Source organism: Seriola lalandi, unplaced genomic scaffold, assembly GCF_002814215.2.
Source record: "Seriola lalandi dorsalis isolate HSWRI2012SDOR001 ecotype SW California unplaced genomic scaffold, Sedor1 jcf7180002053930, whole genome shotgun sequence".
Taxonomy (NCBI): Eukaryota; Metazoa; Chordata; class Actinopteri; order Carangiformes; family Carangidae; genus Seriola; species Seriola lalandi.
The window spans coordinates 529,355-546,244 of NW_019524483.1; the positions used below are offsets into that span (position 1 = coordinate 529,355).

The window sequence follows — 16,890 nt, forward strand, 5'->3', positions numbered from 1 at the left end:
CTATTTATTGGACATACAGCAAACATGTACAGGTAGTTCCAACTTGTCAACTGGGTATGGGTGAAATTCATGTATAGTGTTGTATATATACTGGGAGGTTACAGTGTACATAGACAATGCACAGGAGGCCAGTAAAAGCCCCAAAGCTTTTTTTTTTTTTTTTACTGCGGACCCATAGTGTGTTAATCTGATTCTGTGCATAGACATATAAACAACAAAATAGCAGTAATGATGATATTACTACTCCTACTACTGCTAATACTGAATAATAGTATAAATCTATAATTACTAGAATCGTTTTATCAATAGTATTTTCGATTAGCTATAACTTTATTTTAATGTTTATATTAAAATATGTATTTAAAATATGTATAATCAGATTGTTTTGTTGTGCACTATATAGGTGTTGTTCTCACTGCATGAAAAAAAACACTGCTTGCAGTTTACGATCAGTCTTTTTTCTGTTGCATCGTGATAGATGATAAACAATCTCACAAATTAACTTTTTAATAAGTGCTCAGCCCAGTCTGCCCTTCTTTCCTCTCTCTTACACTGTGTAAGATGAATCCCGTATTACATTACACGATGCAACTTTTCAGCTGCTCCTCGGATCCTACCAGCAGCATATTTTTGCCAAGTCGTCGCCATTTTATTAAGCGTCTAAATAGCCCTCCCCAATCGCCTATTATGAACCGCAATGAGATCCTGTGCTGTATTCACCGTTTTATCCCCTCCTCTGGCCACATGAAAATGGCCACGCAGTTGCATTCCCGCACATCCACCAACCCCTCTGCTCCGTCAGCCTGTAACCACTGTAGCACACACACACACACACACACACACACACACACACACACACACACACACACACACACACACTGCTGCAGCCTTCAGCCCTCAGCCCTGACACGTTAACAGCCTGTGCGCATACGAGAGCCCGATCTGAGCCATTATCACAGGCGGGAGCGATGTAACTTTCCCCGAGAGAAGTGGCGAAATACAGCTCCAGGAGTGTAACCAGTCCGCCACCTAGCTGCGGAGACGCGCCGACGGAGATCTGTCGACTGTATGATTATGAAAACACCCGCGCCAATGTTGTTGCACAGTAGGCTCTGCGCTCTGATGGGACTGAAACTCGGTTTTAGGAGGTGTTTTAACCTCCGCTGGCCTTAGTTATGTAATCAAAGCAACATCTAATGCACCAAAAGCTGTGGATTGCTGTTGGTGCGAAGAGGAGAGCAGGACAGCAACACCTTAACCTCCTGCCTAAACGCAGTTGGCTCTGGGACGCGCTCTCGGGTAAGTAGCCTACGTAGCCTTATTACAGCTTGTCATGGCAGTCTGTATTATTGTGTGCAGGCCTGTCATCAGCAGCCAGCTCAAAGCACAGTAGGTTAGAGAATTTCGTGCATCCGCTGTAGCGCTAATTTTATCCCTTGTTGCTGAGTGTGTTTCCCCTCTGTTCTCCGTGCGTGGTGATATTTCTTATTTCAGTGTTGCTGACACCAGCAGAAGGGCTAGCAGAGGACAGATAGAAGAGAAAAAGGTGGCTCGGGACTAATCCACATCACAAACACCATCAGCAAGCACATTTTCGTGCTACGTAGCCCCCACTTCCATGTTGAGTTTCAGTGTGCAGCTGTGAATGTTTTTTAAGACGCTGAAATGTGCGATATATTTTATTCCCGAGAAAGGAGTGACGACAACAACAGCACGTGCATGTGTGTATCATTTGTAAGTGCGACAGCATCAAGCGGATAGTGATTTTCAGAGGTGCGCAAAGTCATTATGGAGAAGGAAGCTCCTGTTGACGTCCTCAGTAAAGCAGTGATAGGTTGCTCCAGTGCGGTAACACCCCCACTGCCCGTACTGTATCTACAGTAGCAACATCAGTCAGCCTACGCAGCTGCGACCTGGGTACACAATGTACGACCAACACACTTCTAATACACTAACTAATGTGTATGTGTGTGTGTGTGTGTGTGTGTGCGCGCGCGCGGGTGTGTGTGCGCGCGCGGGTGAGGAGGAGGAGGGAGAGACTCACGTGAGAAACTTCCCCCCTGTATATGAGGAGTTCAGGCTGCACCTATACCGTGTGAGCCTTCATGGTTCAGTATGTGTGTGAGATGCCATCACTACAGCACCCTAATTTCCAGGGGGCAGGGCTGCTGTGCTCCTGCTGTTGTCAGGCAGATGACAGTGGTGTGTTGTAGTTATTGATGATAACACCGTCATGGGATGGTGATGATGATGGCTTGGAAATATGGTGGGCCATTATCATGATTTAATCGTCGCCTCAGCGCTGCCGAGGAACCACACTGACTACGGTGTCAAGTCCACCCATCATCCTGTCACTGGGAATAGCTTCTGGTCTAATGTTAGAATAATTTTGAGTTATGTTTTAGAGGTATAGTTCTGGAGAGTATAAAAAGCTATTAGTATGCACTTTGACTGATGTTGAATGGGCTTGCCCTTTTAAGTTTGAAAACCTGCCACTCATATTCTCTTCTTATAGTTGCTTTGCACAACTCGGCTGTGACCTACATGACTCAAGCTTCTCCTCATGCCTGGATCCGCTTCACTCTGCTCTCTCATCTCGCGGGTCAGGCGTCTGGGCTAGAGGTCACGACAAAAAGTGGCTGCTGTTATTTAAGAGGACCACTGTCCATCTCTGTGCTCATTTTATTTTATTGTAAGGGGGTTTGGCCTCGGAAATGCTTTCCAATACGGTTACATAACAGCAGTTACTGGAACAGATGTTGATTTGAGCTCAGTATGATTCAAGGAAAGGGTTTGGGTGTGTAGGGACCAAGAGGCACGAGAGATAGCCCACTGAGCTCTTAAATGAAAACATTATCTGAGATGCACTTGTAAGTTTAAGGGGGCAGTTCAGCGCGTTGAGGGACAGACGAGCTATTTCATAAGAGGCTCTCAGGAGAGATCTGCAAGAATGCTTGGCAGGTTGTGTTTTATTAGAAAATGGATGAGTGTCTCCCTTAATGAGAGAGAGACTGTAATGAAGGAAGCGTGACAGAAGATGCTGCTTCCCTTTGATACGTTAGGTTAGAAAATGGGCTGAACATGGTGCGAGTGAGAGTGAAAGTTTTTCTGGTGGAAAGGAGAATGTTATTTTAGGGTGTGTTACTTTGCTGTAATGTCACATTAAAAGTCCATTTACAATGGGGTCAATGAAAAGCTTACTTGACTTAGAGGAAGCAATGGGAGGAGGAGGAATTTGCACTCCTTTCCAAAAATAAGTTTTACCCTTTCCTACGGATTTGTGTTACCACTACTGAAAGGGGAGGAGGGGAACGGTCGGACCGTGAATGGAGGGATTTAGGTTGGAGAGGAGAAAAAGAACGAAGTGGAGGAGGAAATATGGTTCTGATTAACATGGATACAGTGTATGAGTTGACCATTTTACTGTGTGGTCTACAGAGAGAGAGAGAGGGAGAGAGAGAGAGAGAGAAAGAGAGTGGATGGGACTAATAGAGAATGCATGCAAAAGCTTTCTGCCAAACATGAAAAGGGGGAGTTTCGGAGAGAAAAGAAAGTACAGCAGAGGGAAGGGTGGGAGGAGAAGTGCTTGTGGGAGTAGCTGAGAACAGAAGGCGCAAAGACAGTGGGGAGAGGAGGGGAGGAGACTGGATCAAGTGTTTGAATTAGTCAGGAGCTGATTGATTGATATATTGATTTGGGAAAGAAGAGGCAGAGTAAGGATTAGGACATAAGTAGAACTGTAGAGGTTTAAGGAGTCTGTCAGAGCTGCTGTTATTTACAGTTTTTCAGAGAAAACTAGCTGATGGTGTTTTTGAAGAACGTGAGTAGGTCTTTCTTCCCGTTAGTGCCGACATTCTGGGAATCAGCAGCGTTGATTGGCCCCTTGGGCTTTCTGTACGATGAGATCATCTCTGTGGACACAGACTTTAGCACCTCTCTACAGCTGCCTGCAGGAAGGGGACTTTCCCCTCAATGCCTGTACTGCTACTATTCAGCATCTGAGCTCACTGAAATGACTAATCACTGGTCTCTCTATCTTTCTCTCTGTGTCTGTCTGTCTGTCTGTCCCTTCCCTCTCTCTGTGCCTCAATCTTACTCCCTCTCAGTTCGAGCCTGAGATAGAAGAGAGAGACCTTCGCTGGATGAAGGCACCCAACTGTGCTTGGACTGTTATAGGATATTCTTTTGGAAATCTACTGACCTACACCTGCATTCGTCTCTTTGCCCTTGACCCCACTAACCCCACTGGGTACATTTGAGAGTGTTAGACTGGGAACCCCACAGCATCCTGCTTCTCCCCCCTGACTTCTCTGATGGACCAGAGAGTGAAGGGGGGAACCCCTCCAGCCACAAACTCCAATCTGGACCCCACCTCTGCACCTGAAGACTCTGAGCAGGACCAAGTGACAGAGAAGAAGAGAAGAGGTGAGGGGGAGAATGGAGACGTAGGGAAAAAGGAGGAGGAGAAAAGAGGAGCCGGGAGGAAGAGAGAAGGAGACAAGGGGGCAGTGCTGGAGCTGCTCATCGAGGGGCGCTGTGGAAGCGCAGGGCAGCAGCAGCTTCAGATCTCTGGCAGAGAGACCAGCTGCCCTGAGGGGAATGTACGACTCCGGATTGGACTGCAGGCCAAACGCACCAAGAAACCGCCCAAGATTTTGGAGAGCTACGTCTGTAAGCCCACCATCAGGACCTATCAGAGACAAGGCAGGGGGGGACTGCTGAAGGGGGATGGTGAAGGAGGAGTGGGGCAGCAGAGTAAAACCAGCTCTACCCCAGAGGAGACAACCAGAGAGCAACGCTCAGGCTTGGATGGTGTCCAGACCACATCCAAACAAACTGCATCTGCTGCCTCACCACCGCTTGCATCATCATCATTATCATCGTCATCATCATCTTCGTCATCGCAGCCACTGTCGTTATCATCAACATTTACTACAGCTTCCACCCAAGCTTCAGTCCCTGCCATAGCCAGCCAAGGGACGAAGTCTGCCAAACAGGTAAGTTAAAGACAAGGGCAATTCTCCTCACACACACACACACACACACACACACACACACACACACACAGATTCCCTCGTGTCAGGCGCCAATATTTAACCTTTTATTAGTTGAATTCAGCATGAAATGGAAAACAATAATGGGTACAATGACTGAAGACTTTTGCTTTTTGTAGTTAACTGCCAGACAGGTTTATGTGGTGCTAAATCGCCCAACTTTGTGCTCAGTTGTAATAAGGTCAAATGAGCTATTGTCTCAATACTGAGGCTTAAGCAGCACATTTAAATAAACAGACCTATAAATAGGACAACAGCACAGCAACCGCTTGGAGCTATTACAGACATTGGTCCATCAGTCCTTATGACAATCACCCAAGGGGAAGCTTATTGCTTTAGCTGCACAAACGCCACTCAGGCTGCAGCATACCAAAATTACAGGACAAGTATGAAATGTCAAGCCTTCTCATCTGTATTAGTGGCAATTTATAGCTACCAATAGCACAGCTTTCTCTCTCTCTTTCTGTCTCTGCCAGGCTCTCTATATCTGTCCCTCTCTTCTATTTTTACATCCCCTCTTTTCTCTACCTGCTCTCATTTATCTTTCACTCCCCCTCTGTCCCTGTCCCACTCCCTTCCTCTCTGTTTCTCTGCCTTTGTATTTCTCCTTTCTGTGTCAACCCCATTCCTGTTTCCATCACCTCACTCTCCTTCTCCTCACTATGCCCTCTTTTCTCTGCCTGATTGAGTCATTTTGTCCTCCCTCTCTCTTTTAATGGGCAGACAAAAACAAAAGCATTTTGGTTATTGTCTCTTCGCCACTGTCCTTCACTGTTGTTTACAGCAAACTAATGGATGTCACAGCCTTTGCTGCCTATGACAGAGATTGCGTGTTTGCATTCCTCAGGTTCCTATCAAACTGGCCGATAAGACAGAGGTGAATTCAAATGGCTCATCTGAGAGAGTGAAGAAAGAGAAGCTTCCTAATGTCAATGGCCAGCCTGTTCCTGCAGGACACTGCTCAACCGCACCAGACCAGACCGCTTCAGCTACTCCTTGCACACCATGCATCCAGGCTCTCTCTGCATCTGAGACCAGAAATGAAGGAAACGCCTCCAAGAAACATAATGGTTTGGTCCAGACAGCGAGACAGAAGGGACTATCGAATGGGAAAGGCTCTGTTGACATCCTTGGCACTTCCACCTCGTCGAAAATCAAAGTTGGGAAACACAGCAGTTCCTCCGCTGTTTCTTCCATGGACTCCTCGACAAGACCTCTAGTCTCCACCAGCTCCCACAAAGATCTTAGCCTGTCCAATAAGAGTAGGCCAGACTCTCCTTCCTCTCCCTCAGTTACCCCTAAACCACAGTCCTCCCCCACTGTGGATCGCTCCTCTGCCCAGTCCCAAGATCAGGATCCCTCTCTACAGCCCACACTTGAGAAAGAGAGAGAGAAAGAGAGGAAAGCAAAGAAAGAGAAACGGAAAGACAAAAAATCAAAGCGAGATAGATTGGACGCTGAAAGAGCGAAGAGTGAGAGCAGAAAGGAGGAAGGCAAGAAGAAGAAAAAGGAGAAAGGGAAGGATGGAAAATCAAGGCATGCTAAAGAAAAAGCTGAAAGACACAGGACGGATGATATGTGGAGGGATGACCTAAAGACTGAAAGAGGAAAGGCTGAGAAAAAGAGGGATAAGCTTAGTCCAGACAGACAAAGAACAGAAGATAATAACGTCAAATGTGGTGAAGCAGTCGATAGTGGCAAACTAGATAAAATCTGTAAAGTGGTGAATCCAGGGAGACCAGAAGAGAAAGACAAGACAGATGACAGTTGCAAGCCAGTTAAACAAGCTGAGCCAGCAACAACAACAGGTGATACCAGTAAATCAAAAGAACAAGACGTCTCAAGACATTCTACTGTGCCTCCAAGCCACCCCTCCTCCTCTGCTCCTCCCTCTCTGCCCACTCCCTCTGCCCGTGCCCCTGTTTCTCCCCCTTCTTCCCCCCAAGAGCAAGACAGCCGACCGCTCAAGAAACGTAAAGCCAGACGGCCCAGCTGGACCAAGCTGGTGCACCGGGCTCAGAGGGTGGAAAATCAGGAAGCCCCTTCAGATTCCCAACATAATCCTTTACTAAGTTTTCCCCAGAACACCAAGACGTCCCTTCCTGCCAAGGCCACTATTCAGCAGACCGACGAGTCACACCCAATTCCGTCTAGCTCTTTAACCAGCAGTTCCTCTCCTCTCTCTTCTGCGATCAAACCTCCATCCCCGAAGCAGAGTCACCCCACATCAGACCCTAGCCCCCCTGCATCCAGATGCACCATAACTCCAGCCCGAAAAAGGGGCCGCCCTAAATCCCACAGCTCCAGTTTGGACGAGCCTCCCCCAAGACTTTCAACGACCACTATCCCGGCTGAGGTGCCTCTTCTGGGGTGTAACGGAGTTCAGAAAGCCCCTGTACTGGAGCCAAGTCCAATACTGCAGTGTGCTGCTCCGTCTAAGTCCAGCCCCAAGAAGCGTGGCCGTCCTCCCAAACGACCCCTCCCCGAGGACCAGAGTGGAGATGCACTGAATCACAATGATGATACAGACAGGAGTAAAGATTTTCACCCTCCTGAAAAGGGGAACAGGCAGCTAAAGATCAGGAGGCTGATTAATGAGATGAAGAAAAGGAAGAAGAGGAGACTTCACAAGGTAATGCTGTCTGGGTATGTAGGAAAGGAGGGAAAGGGAAGCGAGGCAGCAGATGGCGAGACCTCTCTGAGAATGTGTAAATCAATAGAGGCTACAACAGTACACACGCTCTCAGCCCTGTCCTCATCCTTTGGGAGTAAGCTGGGCCCTCAGATCAATGTGAGTAAGAGGGGGACCATCTACATGGGCAAGAGGCGAGGACGGAAACCCAAAGTCCAAACAGCGAACCTAAATTCCAGCTCCCAGAACTCCGCTCAGTCGTCTCTGTTCACCAATCCCTCTGAAACCTCACTCTTCTCGTCTAACCAACCCCAGCCTCCTTCCTCTCACCCCTTTCCCTCCCCATCTCTTACCCACTCCAGTGGGGCCCAGAGTCCTTACAGTGAGGGCAGCCTCACAGAACCAACATCTTCCTTACTTTTCCCTCACCCCTTCTCCCTCCCTTCCCCATCATCATCCTGTACCTCCCCGCGTCCTCCCTCCTCCTCGTCCCTCTCTCCCTTTGTGAAGAAGAGTTGTCCATGTCAGGGAAGGCACCACTTCCCCTTTCACCAGTCTTCATGTAAGCTCTCCTGTCCCACCCCTCCTCTGCATCACACACCTGGCTCTCCTGGCCACCTGAAAGAGGCCACCCCCTCCCCCAGGAGTGAATCACACAGCGAAGAGACGCTGCCTAGCGATAGCGGAATTGGAACGGATAACAACAGTGTTTCTGAGCGAGGGGAGATGAGGGGCCCTCGAGGCATTCTCAGGTTGGGTCAGGGGTCAGGAGTGATGCTCGGGGGACAAAGACACCCTTCCTCTCTTGTGGACCGTCCCTCCCCTGTCTCCTCATCCCCCTCTCATATTCCCAGACATGCAAACCCAGTCAGCAACTCAAGTTCTATGGAGCGCCACCGAGACAGACACCGGCACAGGCGGAGGGAGTACGACTGCTCCTCTTCCTGTACTTGCCTGTGCCCCTGCCCCTGCCCAGGCCACAATAAGTGCACTCATTCAGACTATTATCCTTGCCTTGGGCATAATGCACTGAAGAGACAGAAAAATAAACATAAGAAGAAGCACCAGCAGCTGCACATGCAGGATCCAGAGTTTCTGGCTGAACTAGAAGATCTGATTGGTCAATTCAGCGAGGTCCATATCGGACGGCGAAGCTGGGTGAGGACAGGACTGGGACAGGGCTTTGACGGGAGTGGGAATGCTCCTGGAGGAAGGCGCCATCACCCCTCTTCTCATTCTCTCCGCTCTAATATCTTCAGGATCAACCTGAATGGTTTCTACTCGCCTCACCCCTCGTCTTACCCTGCTAATCCCTCCTTCTCCCCCCAGCCTTTCTACCCCTGCCAGCCAGTGCATTGTAACAGGAAGCCGGACCGCAGACAGTGTGGCTGCCCGTCAAAGTTCCAGGAGACCATTGAAAATATGGGCTTTTACAGCAGCTATCCCCCACCCACAACACTTTACCACCACCTCCCCAGCTCCTACCCGCTTCCGTCTCCTCACCAGTATGCGCCCCATCAGCCCCACCATGCCCACTTCCTCCTCAACCCCGCCAGATTCCACAGGCGCAGGAGCAGGTTGCTGAGAGAGGGCACTTTAGGAGGAGAGGTTGAGGGAGATATGGGAGGAGGCAGCGGAGGAGGCCCACATTTCAGCTCAGGGTTCACATCCAGCCTCTCCTGTGGCTGTGGGAGGAGCGAACACAAACACAAACATAAACACCGTCACCGGCACTGCGAGCGAGACATGGATGACGAGGAGGAGTTACAAGAGGATGAGGAGGAAGACAGCATGGAGAGAGAGGGGTTGGCCAGTTCAAAGCCAAGGTCTGGGTTCATTTTGGGGCAAGGAGAAGGAGGAAGGAAAGGGACAAGAGGAATGGGGAGCATGCTGTCCAAAGAATCGCCTTGGTTATGTGAGAACGGAAATGATTCCTTCTCCTCTGCTGCTGCTGCCACAGCATCATCATCCTCGGCAGAGAGGTACAAACACACATCTCTCACCTCACTGGGGCTGGGTTCCTCTCACCTGTCTTCATTTGGAGGAGGCTGGGGCGGCCTGGGCCAGAGCTGGATGAAATTCGGGGGTCTGGGAGGGCCAGGGTTTGGAAACTCAAACCCCAGCTGGAGAAGTTTCACCGGGGAGCAACGTGCAGGCGGACTGATCCCATCAGACGGAGAGGACGAAGACGGTGAGGATATTCAAGAGTCACACCTGTACAGGTCATCTCCCTCACCGACACACACCAACCTGTTCACATCCGCTGCCATGGCAACAGGTGGGAGGGGTCCAAGGAGTGGATTGTCCAGTAGGAATTCAGGAAGTGAAGACAGGTCATGGAGGAGAGACGAGCCAGCTTGGAGAGAGAGGAGAGAAGCAGGTGAGGATGCATGAATGATCTCATCGATAGATATGTGAATGAATAGATGCGTGACTTGTCTGTGCTTCTGTGTGATGGCTCATAATGAGATAATGTTAGCATCAGTATATTTCACTGTGCTGATAAATGCTCCTTGAGTTATGTGAATGCGCAGTTGTATTCTGCTTTTTTCATCTCCAGAAAATATGAATATGTAGAATACTGACAGTAATCTAGATAGTATGGGAAATGTAACATCAACTTCCATTGAAATACAACAGTAGCAACCAAATCCTGACAGCAAGCTGAGTGAAGAGGTTTTATGCCAAGATCCTCTTTTCACTTGCTCAGTATGACAGATTTTTATATTTGCACAATGTGGAGACGAGACTGTGGCACCAAGAGTTTGCCCAATATAGTGACAGCATTGCTTTTTCTCAGGTGTTGTTGAGCCACACATCAAAGCCTGGAGGGTGTCTGAGAGGAAATCAGACTCCGTTCTTTTTATAGCCAATTTCAGACTCCCTGTGCTGTGCAGGGGATGTGCCTGACACACACGCACAAACGCAACCACTCAGCAACCACTCTCAGTTGGAATTTAAAAAAAAGTGTTATAGCAGGAGGGCAGCATCTTGATGGGAATCTGCCAGAAAATCTTTGAAATCTTCCCAGTCTGCAGCAAACCGCACACTGTTGCAGCCCGGGGCTACCCAGTGAACACAGTCATTAGTTAACCACCAGATTGGCTATTTAAAGCCTGGCCTATCCCTCACTGCTGGCCAACAGGGCCTATTTGACTTGGAAAAATCCAATAAGGAAAGAGTGGTCAGTCTTGTCAGGGACTGTGGAAAATGGAACAAAAAGATAGATGACCTCAGGGGTGATTGATGAAGGAATAGCGCTGGGGTCAGAATGGGGGCAAAGAGAGCTTGTGAGGGGAAAATGTTGTTTTTGCGAGAAGTGAAATACATTTGCCATCAGCTCATCATCTAACTAAACACACATGTGTTTCAAAGTACAGCATGCTAGCAGGGGCACGCTCACACACACTCTCTCTCTCTCTCTCTCTCTCTCTCTCTCTCTCTCTCTCTGTCTCTCCCTCTCTCTCTCCCTCTCTCTGTCTCTCCCTCTCTCTCTCTCTCTCTGTCTCTCCCTCTTTCTCTCTCTCTGTCTGCTCAGCTCTTCGAGATCGTGTGCCACATTAACTGAATGTGCAAAAACACTTTGTGTGAAAGAGTGCATACGTGTGCATCCTCACATTAAAAAGTATGCATGGCGCACAGTGTTTTTGTCCATTCTTGTGGTTTTTGTTTTTTTATTTGCTGCGTGTGTGAGTGCGTACATAAATCAATGGTTAATGCATTTCCCAGAAGTGATCTGGTCAGAGGAAATGTGTCGTGACTCACCTAATCTGTGGCCCATCTGCATGACTCAGCCTAGACTGGCCTCACCTCACACCTCCTGCTGCCTCAATTGCTGATCCACATCTGTCTCATTTCCCCTCCGCCACTTACACACCCCCACCCCTCCCCCCTCGTGCCTCAACCCCTCCCTCCCTCTTTCTATTTCAATGACTGCAGGTTTACAAGGTGACTCAAGAAGCCGGGGGCAGCAGAAAAGTGTGCCAACACCAGACAGTGTGGCGGTCAAAAACAAAAGAAGGCCAGGACGGCCCAGGAAGCACCCACTGCCCTTCACTGTATCCTCCCCCACACACTCATCCGCAGCTCCCTCCATGTCATCACTTGACCTCTTGCCAGGACACAGCCACAGCAGAGAAGGAAGAGAAGTGGGAGGGAGAAAAGAAGAAGAAAGAGCGCCAGAGAGAGATGGAGGAGGCGACACAGTGCAGCAGGTGACAGAGTTGGAGCTGCAGGCCAGGAGGAAGAGAGGACGGAAGAGAAAACATGGTGACTCCCCCTGTCATCAGAGGTAAACGCTCACAACTGCATTAAAAAGCACCTGAGCTGGTTGATTTGAAAATTCAATACAACCACTCACTATTGCTATATTAACCTATTGTTTTCAGCACTGTGTGCTAAACCAGTGCCTTTTCTTTCTTTCTCTTTTTCCTCTCTATCATTCTATCTCTCTCTTCATGCTTTCCTTTTAGTGTCGCCGTGGATAAACCTGAGTGTGACACCCCCCCTGAATGCTTTAGCCAATCAGATGTGGACCAGGCTCCGTCCCAACCAGTAACCATCCAAAGAGAGGAGAGAGCAGATGGTCCTCCCAGGAAGAAGTTTCTGATGGCAGGTCTTTACTCGGATGATTACAAGACTACAGAGTGAGTTGATAGATTTCATAAACAAGCTATGAGAACATCTTTTGTTATCAGGTTTCGTGTTTATTTATGTACGGTGTGTATTTCCTAGCCCCCCATCTCAAGCCCAGCAGATATGCAGAGAGAGTTTGGAGTACACACCAGGGGAGCACGAGTACACCCTTTTACCTGCTCCCATACATGTTGGTGAGTGTATAAGAAAATGCAAACACTGCTTTTCTTTGTTGTAGCTGTGTCCGTCCATCTAAACTGCCTTTGTGTCCTCTAGGGAAATACCTGAGGCTGAAGCGGATTCATTTCCAGTTACCCTATGATGTTATGTGGCTGTGGCAGCACAACCAGGTATAGTAGTGCCCCATTATACAGAGAGAGGAGAGTATTACGCATAGATTTTGTTACAAATATACACGGATGTAATTCTCCTGTTGTTTGGTGGCAGCTTCACAGGCAGCCTGCTGTCCCACTGAAGAGGAAGCGGCGTTACTGTGAGTTGCCAGTATTAGATGTGTTATCTTCCGGTTTAGTTGATGGATCCAGTCAGTACCCTCATACAACATCTTACTCTCTCTCTCTCTCTCTCTCTCTCTCTCTCTCTCTCTCTCTCTCTCTCTCTCTCTCTCTCTCTCTCACTGTTTTACTCAGGCCGGCTGAAGGAGAGGACGGTTTCCTCTCACCAGATGGCGGTGAGTTAATGTGGTTTGAGGTTGTTTTGTGCCGGTCAAGAATGTAACTTTTAATAGTTTGCTCTGTAAAAGTCTAAAACTAACTCCCTCCATTTGTTTTTTATTGTGCAGGAAGAGAGCTCTAGTGACATCACCAGCCTGTTCCCTCATCTTGACATGGAGCCTTTGACCAGCAGTGAGAGGTATGGAAAGAACACAGTGATTCACATTTCAAGATAAACCACTTGATGCGCTGTTACTGAACTAATGTCACTTAATATTTCTCCCCGTGTGCCGGGCCAGGAGCTTTGTGGTGAAACACCACGTGTTCCTCGTGAGGAACTGGGAGCTCGTGAGAGACAGGCAGATCCGACTGAGGATAGAGAGGGAGAGAGAGAGAGACGCGGAGGGGGAGGAGGGCGACTCACGACGTCTGTCCTGTGATGGAGCCAATGGGGACGACAGCCACATCAAGTCAGGTCCATGAAGCAAGTGTGTGTGTTAGTTTTTGTTTCTGTAGGTGTTTGTGTTTGCATACGTGTATGTGGTTGAACTCTATACATTTTCATTTTTACCGTACATCTGTATAGACTTCCTTTTGTGTCCCGTGTTGGTGTCTTTTACTATATGTATGCATGCATGTGTGCGTGCGTGTGTGTGCTCTGCTCACAGCCCGTCATCTTCATATTTGGCTTGTCTCTCCATATCATACTCAACAGCACAAACTAAGCAGTTTTCCAACCACAGAATTTCAGCCTGCAGAAATGTTTCCCCATTTCTGTCATCCACTGCTGGTGTCCAACAGCCCAGCAGGCATCAACTTTCCCCATTAGCAGTGAAACCACACAGTTTCCATCAAAGGCTCCCTGACTGATGCGGATAGGAATCAAGGGAAAATAAGGACACTGGCATAATTACAGATATATCTGTAAAAGAGATGATGTGCTGTTTTCTTTTCTTCCTCTAACGCATTTACTAACATACTGTGTGACCTCTGACCTTTAGATCAGCCAGTGGGGGAGGAGGTGACGGTTATCAGCAGTGACCCCCACCATCAGAGTCAGGACACCTCCAGCTTGCTCACTGCCAGCCCCTGTGTGAGTTAACAACACTACCCACGGAAAAAAAAAATTCCTTTTATGAATGCAAATTTCCACAAGAAAAAAATCTGCTCCTGCAATTAGTTGTACATACTTGTTCACCGCAGCACACCAAAACCCAGAGCAGAGAAGAGGAGGAGGGAGAGGAAGAAAAACGAGGGGAAGAAGAGGTCTGCAGCAGAGAACAGAGGAGGAGACGGCTCAATGATTTACTTTTGACCCTGCAGCATTCATAAGCTAACAGAGGGAGGTAAGTCGAGCATCAGATACAGAAAGAGGGATGACTCGGAGAGGCAAAGTATATGCATTGTTTTGTTGATCGTATCTTGCATTTATGTAGGTGGGACCACTCTGAGAAAGGGACCAGGCCCACCACTGGACAGATGGACACGAACTGATGTCACAACACCGCTACCGACAGTAGTAGTGCCGCAGAGAACAAGCGGGAAAAGGAGAAGAGAGGGGGAGAATTATAGTGACTGAAAATGCAAGAAAGACATCTCACACACTGACAGATGAGTGTGTTGAACCTAGCGCTCTGAAGGGCATCACACCAAGGATGGAACCATGGCAACGCATCTTTTGTCCAAGCGGCGAGGGATGAGAGAAACAGAGATAGACTGTCTCGGATGAAAGGAAGAAACAGACCAGCTGAAATGAATTTGCACTAGTGCTGGATGAACAAGCACACTAAAGACTGTATGTATGCTGAGTGGACACACTATAAACGCACACACATACACTTTGATCGCTCTTACTTCAGCACCTTAAGCAAACTGGGAAAGACAGACATTGCTCGGAGATTGAAAGTGAACATATATAGTACTCAGCATCTCGGCTCTGAAGTTTTCCAAGAGACAAGGAGCTCACGAGCTGCCCGGGGGAACAAAAATGTAGCCTGGGCCCTAAGTAGGTCAAAATTGAACCCTCATTTACTCGTTAGGCTTTCAAAGTCATATTGCACCTTTGGGAAATGACACAAGGAGAAGTGAGCTGGTTGAAATAGTTGAGACAGTGTTAGGGTTTTTCTTCACTTTACCAAGACAGTGTCTGCTATGTACCAGTGAATAGGCAGGGGAGGGGGTGGGCTTAGTGATAGGAATTTTGGCATCGCTGCAAGAGAATTTCTAATGAGGTTTTAAGAAAGAGGTTATTTTTGAAAAAAAAAAAAAAGAAAAGAGCTTGAGTACTGTCTGCTAAAGAAATGGATAAAATATATTCACGATAGGAATGTTTATTGTTGACTATTTTCAGTATTGCTTCCTGGGGAAGGGAGGGAGAGGGGTAAAAAGTGTTTCTGTTTACTTCAGACTGCCTTTGAGAATGTTTAGCTCTTTGCTTCAGAGCATTGACAATCAGAATGTCCTCGGGGGGAGAAAGGAGAGAGGAAAGGGAATGAAAACTAGAATTGATTCGCCCCAAATGCTCTGTAGAAGTGCCATGTTGTCTTGTGTACGTACCTAAGCGAACTCATGCAGTCTTTAAAAGCAATATCTCCTCTGATAAGGACTATATAAGGACTTCCTTTGTTATGTTTTTTTTTTTTAAGTTGTGAATATTTGAGGATTGGAGGTCATTTTTTCTGTACAGATGCATAGTAGATTGTTCTCATCTTAGGAGCATTGGGCTAATCCACTTAGTGGAAGTAACCATAAGCGTTTAGTTTCATGTGAATGTACATAGAGAGAGACCTGTTTTCCTTCTATCAGCAGTAGCGTGTAAAATTAGTACTATACATGACAATATTATTGGGATTATACATAAAGGTTATTAATCAAATCTTTCATTTTACTAAGGTGTTTTTAACCAGTTATACAGCTGACCAATATATCAGACATTTCTCCTTAAAATTGACTATGATTGTATATGATTTTTTTTTGTAGAATTACATAATTTGTCTTTTTTTTTAGCTGAGTGTCTTTTTTTTTTTAAATTGGTCAGACAATCAGTGACAGTGAGTTAGTTTTTCCAGTGTTAAATTTCTGCTCTCTTTCAGTAGTGTGGCTTCTAATAACAAGCCAAGAAAGTGCAATTTCTTTGACTGTTTACATACTGTATGTATATTTTTCCTCTTTCCTTTTTTAACTAAGAGCACTACATTATTGCCAGTGGATGATTAACTTTATAGCAAAGGTACATATAAAGAGTTATTTATCTAGTTTGCATGACATGTAACCTTTGCCTGTTGCCTCTGATAATGTGCATCTGAAAAACAAAACATCAAAAACAGTTATAACTCAACGCCATAGAATGTCAGCTCAGACCTTTTGCCTATCCATAATAATAAAAGCATTTTATGTCTACTAGTACTAAACCCAGCAGACTCTCTGTGTATCAGTTACAAAGCCTCCCTCTTGTTACGTGTGTTTTTTAGGGAGTACTGCAGTGACGTTAATCAGCTTGAGCTAACAGTGCTATCTAGTGGTGTTAGATTGTATATCTCACACTGTGTTGTCCTCCATAATGACCCACAATGGAGGACACTATCAAAGAAACACGGTTACAAGATGGGGGAGGGCTGCAGCTCACTCCGGAGATTGAGGAGATTTCTCCTCTTCCTGTCCTTCACAATAATCCAAGGGCATCCTTGGATCTTTTGATCTGAGCAAAGAAGTGAGAGGAGTCTCCTGAAATATTCCCCTAGCTCGAGCTCAAAAGGGACAGAGTGTTTAGTTCGGTATTAAGTGTTTTGCAGAGAGCTCAATCAAGAGCCTTCACTTCCTTTGCAATCTGACACATGCAGGTAGCTTCCTGTCACATTTCAGTCAACAACAAATACAGGACATGTCATTTTATGTT

The 16,890-nt window shown here is 47.1% G+C and overlaps 1 protein-coding gene across 4 annotated transcripts; it reads left to right on the plus strand.

Moving 5' to 3' along the window:
• The first annotated feature begins 845 nt into the window (after positions 1 to 845).
• LOC111652181 (uncharacterized) lies at positions 846 to 16,405 on the plus strand. Of its 4 annotated transcripts, XM_023402365.2 has the most exons (14): positions 850 to 1,299; positions 4,107 to 4,997; positions 5,902 to 10,066; positions 11,626 to 11,977; positions 12,159 to 12,332; positions 12,421 to 12,515; positions 12,598 to 12,671; positions 12,769 to 12,814; positions 12,972 to 13,012; positions 13,124 to 13,194; positions 13,295 to 13,470; positions 13,997 to 14,088; positions 14,199 to 14,341; positions 14,432 to 16,405. In XM_023402365.2, exons 2-13 carry the CDS (start codon positions 4,314 to 4,316, stop codon positions 14,325 to 14,327), a joined length of 6,099 nt encoding a protein of 2,032 aa, XP_023258133.1. In that variant the 5' UTR covers positions 850 to 1,299; positions 4,107 to 4,313; the 3' UTR covers positions 14,328 to 14,341; positions 14,432 to 16,405. The 4 variants fall into 4 exon arrangements, 2 of the variants coding, with proteins under 2 accessions (XP_023258137.1, XP_023258133.1); XR_015437016.1 differs by lacking the exon at positions 14,432 to 16,405 and having other exon boundaries at positions 848 to 1,299; positions 13,295 to 13,483; positions 14,199 to 14,286; XR_002760586.2 differs by lacking the exon at positions 14,432 to 16,405 and having other exon boundaries at positions 848 to 1,299; positions 13,295 to 13,465; positions 14,199 to 14,286.
• Positions 16,406 to 16,890: the final 485 nt, after the last annotated feature.